This window comes from Geospiza fortis, unplaced genomic scaffold (genome assembly GCF_000277835.1).
Source record: "Geospiza fortis unplaced genomic scaffold, GeoFor_1.0 scaffold317, whole genome shotgun sequence".
Taxonomy (NCBI): domain Eukaryota; kingdom Metazoa; phylum Chordata; class Aves; order Passeriformes; family Thraupidae; genus Geospiza; species Geospiza fortis.
This window is the reverse complement of record NW_005054398.1, coordinates 2,260,507-2,266,439: the sequence shown is the minus strand read 5'-3', so window position 1 is coordinate 2,266,439 and position 5,933 is coordinate 2,260,507. Positions and strand designations below refer to the sequence as shown.

The window sequence follows — 5,933 nt, the reverse complement described above, 5'->3', positions numbered from 1 at the left end:
TATGATTTTCCAAGCTGTTCACCCTTGCAGCTGCAGGAGACCATGTCTCTTGTCTAGCAAAATTCATGGCTTTGCAGTCATCCAGAACCACGGATCACAGGGGCATTAAATTAAAGGAAAGTGATGGTGCATCATCATGCTGTGGCAGGCAAGACCTGGCTGTGCTTTTAGACCATTTCTCGGCGTAAAGCAATTTCGGGAAGACGGGTACAAGCTATTACTGTTCATTTCTGGGCACAAGAGGGCTTGAAATCCGTGATGGAATTAGAGCCTCAGCAGGGAAAATGTCAACTGGGTTAAAATTAAAGGCAGAGCTGCACCATGAATTACTTTGTAATCAGTGAGGTTTGCATCGTGGAGAGTGAGGGAGCCTGGGACAAGGAGCATAGGGAGGCAACTGTTCAAGCAGAAAGAATCAGTTTTTGGGAGCAAATCCCAGGAAGAGCAGCAGGCAAAAAAATCAACTTTCAGGTCTTGAGGTTCTTCCTCTGACACCTCCTGAATGTGGTGTAAGAGAAGAGCTGATTCTCATGAGCCTGGGTCTGTCTGGCACATCAAGGCAGCATTTTTGGACAGAGTAAGCAAAGAGGGAGATGGCAGAGATGTTTGTCTTTGGGAGAAAGGCCACTCCAAAGAGGTGGCTTCCAAAATCCATCCTTGCATTTTCATCTTGCTTAAACCCCAGGCTGAACTCAAAGGAGATAATCCAGAATATTAAAAAAATCATTCAATCTCAGGAAGTAAGAGCTGATTTCAAGCCCTGCTTCGCTTTCTGTGTCTCTGGCAGCTGGTCCTGCACACTGCTTTGCTGGTCTCCTTGCTCCTGCTTTTCAGGCCAGAGTTTGTAGCAGTAACTTGCTTATGTCTCTCTTTCTATATATATCTGTATCAATATATAGATATGATTATAGATACAGATATATATGTAACCAGGAGGTCTTGAGACAATTCTGAGACTCAATTCTTGTATCACCTTCTCTTTCCATACCAAAATTAACTAATACATGGTGATGGCTGAATTTCTAAACCTTCTCATGGTGCTGCTCAAATATCTGTCCATGTCCTTTAGCCTGTATTCAAATGGAATTGTGCTTTGTACCCTCTGGGCTTTGAGTCAAAGAAAAAACAAACCCCTCTGAAAGCTGGATGAGGTTTATCTTGAACTTATGAACAATCCTCAGATTATTTATACCCTAAATTTTTATGTGCATCAAGTTGGGAAAAAGTCATGAGAAAGTCTCCATTATACAGGCAACACTACTAGGAGGTGATTACCTAAATCTAAATTCCATACTGAGGTACACCTTATCTGTGGGAAAAACTTAACCTACAAGCAGTGGCAGAGCTGGGATCACTGTCCTTGCCCTCTTTGGAGAGCTTCCCACCATGTCCAAGCATGACCATCCAGGTTGGACAGGCCTTGGAGCAACCCTTAGTGTAAGGTGTCCCTGCCCTTGGCAGGAGGTGGGACTGGATGATTTTTAAGGTCCCTTCCAACTCAAAACTGTTCTGGGATTCTGAATTTGCCTAGGTCACACTTAGCAAGGTGAGATCCGTAGCAGGGTTTAATTGTGTTTTTGCTGGTGTGACCTTACACCCATCCCCTGTTCCATTGTCCTCCTCCAAAACCCTGTCACCAGAGCAGGTGGCTGTGGAAGGGGCAGACGTAGGCAGAAGGCTCAGCCAGTGTCAGAACAGCGTGATGGGCTGGTGTAACATGATACATCCACTGCCAGGTGCTGCAATTCCCTTCCCTTGTCCAAAATAATGCAGAAAAGCCCCAAACTGATGCTTTGCCTCTATGGCAGAAAACATTTGTGAGTTATCAAAGTATCACTAAAATTCTCCCATCTTGATAGATAGAAACAAAGAACCAAAGGCAGCACATGTTTGATGTTTATTTTGTTTTTTATCAAACCTTGATGGCTTTAATTAGCCTGATCTGAGCATCTGCCTGCCCACAGATGTGGAGCTGCTGACAAAATGATGATAGAGTAAGAAAAGGCTCTTACACAGTCATCCACATGTACACACTTAATATTTGTAGTGATATTTTTTCAAGACGTGCTGCCTGTTCTTGGTTTCTGAGGTCCTTTCCCATCCATCAGGCAGGTGAAGTGAGGGAGCAGGGAAATATCCAAAACTTGCTTCTTTTAATTAAAGGCTCTTTGCATTCTTTGTCTGAACCTCAGCTGGATCTCTCATGCTTTTATGCTTGCAATACCCAACAGGGTTTTTCCAGAAAAATCCCTGGCTGATGTCTAAGCAGCTCTACAAAATTTTGCTCTGCTTCCTTTCCACATCATCCTTTTGGTTGTCTCCTCCGTGCCAAGCAGATGCTTCTGGAAGGATAATCAGCTTTTTTTTTTTCTTGCTGGCTTTGGGGACTCTTCTTTTATTGTGCTCCTGATGCCCTCCTAGTGCAGCTTTTGGTGATTGTGTGATTGTCCTCTTCAACTTGAAGGTGAAGAGCAGCAAAGTGGTGGCACTGTGAATTTTCTTTGGTACCTTTGTGTTTCTGCCTGAGTGTTGCTTCTTAGGGTGCTGCCAGCGCTGCTTGAATGAAAGATGCCAGGATCAGGCGAGCTGCACTTAAGCTGAAGGGTGGAACTCTTCAATAATTTGATTTTTAATTCTTTTTATTACTAAGTTTATCAAAGAGAATTGAAATGGTCCAATAGAACTGCGTGTTAGAACTGGATTTGTTTGTGAACTTGGATTAAAGGAACACTGTCAAGCTTTTAAGGAAAGAAAATTGGCTGATTGGCTTTTTTGCTGTCCTCAATACTCATTTATTATGCAAAACTCTCTAATTCATAGCAAAAACTTAATGGAAAAAATGGTGCTATTCATACAAACTTGGTTTTGCTGCACGTAAATCCTTGCTCTGATGAAGGTTTTGTGGCCTTGAAGCTGTGCCTGTCCTTGATGGGCTCTGCAGTTGGATTTAGCCAACAAGGGTTGCTCCTTGGTAATTCCTGCTTAAAAATAATCCCACTGGCTTCTGCAGATTTATTCCTGAAGCTGATCACCAAAAAAACCACTGTCCTCAAAATAATCAATAAAAAGGCTGCATTTGCCAAATAAAGGTGAAAGCAACCAAAAGCTTGGTGTTTGAGGTCTCACTGGTGTTAAGGTGAGGAGGACACCCCTTGACAGTGTTCCTGTGGAAAATTCAGATCAGTCCTTTCCCGTGGTTTGATGTGTTGATATGAAATGCTCCCGTAGATGCTGGCACAAAGTGACTCCACGGTGACCTCCCCAAGCCTCACTGGGAGTGTGGCACCTCCTGGACTTGGCCAACGATGACAGAGAGACGCTGTGTTGGCACATTGTCACCAGTGTCACCTCTCCTCCACCCTGTGCTCACAGCAGGGCCATCACAAGGCCTCTTGGCCACGCATCGATGGCTTCTTCCAACTCAAACCTATCCTGCCAAACTCCAGACTCTGTGTTCTCTGCCCTCAGGGAATATGGAAATGGTGCTTAATGCACATAATTCACATTTTTCTTTTAAATCACCAAAATCTGAGCAAAATGTAGCACTGGGATGCACAATGAGAATTCCAGGTGGTTGTGTCATGGAGCATCTGGACAGGGATTTGCTGGTAACACTGGGTGGAGGCACAGAAGGGATTTTAAAAATAAGTTAATAAAAGTAAAGATTTATCTAATAATCCTCTTTTTGCCCAAATAGTCTTGGAGTGATTATTAAGTGTTTATGCTCTGTCTAATGAAGATTATAATTAGGACTGGGATGTGGTCCAGCCCATTGCTTCCGTGCCACAGTGAGGAGGAAACCACAGTTAAATTGTGTCAAGCACAAAAACCTGTGACCCTCGAGCTCCTTTGGGCTTGTTCCTTCCCCTCTCCTGACTTCTGCTTCTAAAATCTTTCTCTTCTCTCCATTTTTTTTTGTTTGTTTTTATTTTGCTTCCCAAGGGCATGATGATGCAGTGCCATGTGCGGTTTTGAAAAGTGTGGATAGTTTTAGCTTTCTCCACCACCCAGTTCATCAGAGGAGCTTAGAGATCCTGCAGAGGTGCAAGGAGGAGAAGTACAGTAAGGCTCCACCACTCACCCTCCCCTCTGATACCACACTCACACGTCCAGAAATGGAAACCAGGTGCATTCCATGTAGAAAGGATAAGAAAACAGTGCCTGAGGAGCCCTCCATGATCAAACCAGGTGCCTCAGAGCAGTTTTGAACCTGTTGGGAAATGATTAGGCAGAGTTGGAAGAGTCAAGTTAAAAGCAAACCCATATCTCTTGAGATCTTGAAAATTGTTTTATTGGCAATTTTCCAAATTACTCACTGACATTAATAAAGAATATTCCTGATACAAAGCTGGTACAGCTGGAATTCAACTTAATTTGGATTTCACTGGACTTCAAAAATACCTTTAGCTTGTGAAAATATTGTCTCTCAGGGCTTTTACTTAAAACAGAGGCATTGTCAATGTTATTTTATGGAATGATGCACTTGGTCTCCATTTCTTCATCTTCACTCCTCTGTCATGTAATAAACTCATCCTGCATGACAACATGGACACTCTTACCTGCACTACTCTATTTTATTTTTATATTTAAATAGATATTTGGTGCTCTCACCTGCACTACTCTATTTTATTTTTATATGGTGCTCTCGTGTTTAGATGTATTATTTTCCTACCATCATTCTCTTCATTCATGTTGCCTGTTAAAGCTGACAGAAATAGAGCTGCTCTGCATGGGCAAAGCCTCAGCCCAACTTGCTTAAACTTATTGAAATTTAGGTGTAAATGGAAATCACCTTTTTTTCTGTAGATCTGAGCACGGTAAGTACAGTAGATGCATGTTAAATCTTCATAAATATGGTTTTCCTGTTAGAAACCTTCTGTCAGATATCTCTGCTTCCTGCAGCGTGTGGGGTTGGGCAAACAGTGGTGGTTTAGGTCTTAATTTAGGCTTTCATTCCTAATTTAACTACATTATTTTCCTCTACAAGTTCCCAACACTGCTGTAAGAAAAGATAAAGGGCTGATACTAAATTTTACTTGATTTTTGATTTTATTATCAAATAAAATGTGTGCCAAATGACCTTACTGATACTACTAAGAAACTATTGAAAAGGAAGATAGTTATCAGCAGAGTAATTTTACTTGCAATTAATGAATCAATTTCATTTTTAAGTTGGCTCAGAAGTATGGGAGATTTTGGGGAGTTTAGTTTGCATTTCCTTAGGTGAGAAAAGGGAAATTCATACAACTCAAGAGATACTTCAAGCTTTAATTTAATGGGAAGCAGGAAGCTGAGCTCACTGTTGAGCTCAACACCTCAAAACCTCACTAATATAGATGAGTCCACACAATTTGGGATCTCTTGGGATAAATCCAACGAGTGGGTCTAAGGAGAACATTGCCAGTTTGTGAATTGGCATCTGACCAGGCAAACAAGTAATTCTTGTTCTGCATTCAGAGATCCTTCCCATCTCCCCACGGGATGTGCTCCTGCTTCCCCAGGCTCCCAGCCTTGGCAAGGAGCATGTGGAATGTTCTGGTTCAGAATCCATCAGGTTTTGGGCCCCACAGGCGAGCCTGGCCCCGGGGACTCGGCTTTTCCCACAAGTCAGATGAGGTTTTACCTCATCATCATCCTTGAGACAGGAACCAAGGTCATCCCCTTGGTTTGAACTGTGCAGTTAGCTCTGAACAAAGAGAGAAAACAAATGGGTTTGATGAGTTTATTGAGATTCCCTGTAGGTCCCTTGGTATTCAGCTTCTGGAGCCAACTGGTCTCCCTTCCCTTACCATCACCTGCTTCACTAATACCACCAGTTCCTCCAGAGCAAGGCACTGGGTTTAGACACCTCTGAATCAACACTGGAGGTTTGCTGATTGGTATTCATCCATAGGGCTTATCCAAAACTCTTCTCAACAAGGGCAAAGACCTGT

General features: G+C 42.7%; 1 protein-coding gene across 1 annotated transcript in view; it reads left to right on the top strand.

Annotated features, from left to right (window-relative positions):
• Positions 1-5,933, top strand: part of MYO9A (myosin IXA) — a 146,350-nt gene that overhangs the window by 100,444 nt on the left and 39,973 nt on the right. The window contains 1 exon segment of the mRNA XM_031061006.1: positions 3,943-4,062. Within this exon segment, the coding sequence (XP_030916866.1) occupies positions 3,943-4,062 (120 nt within the window).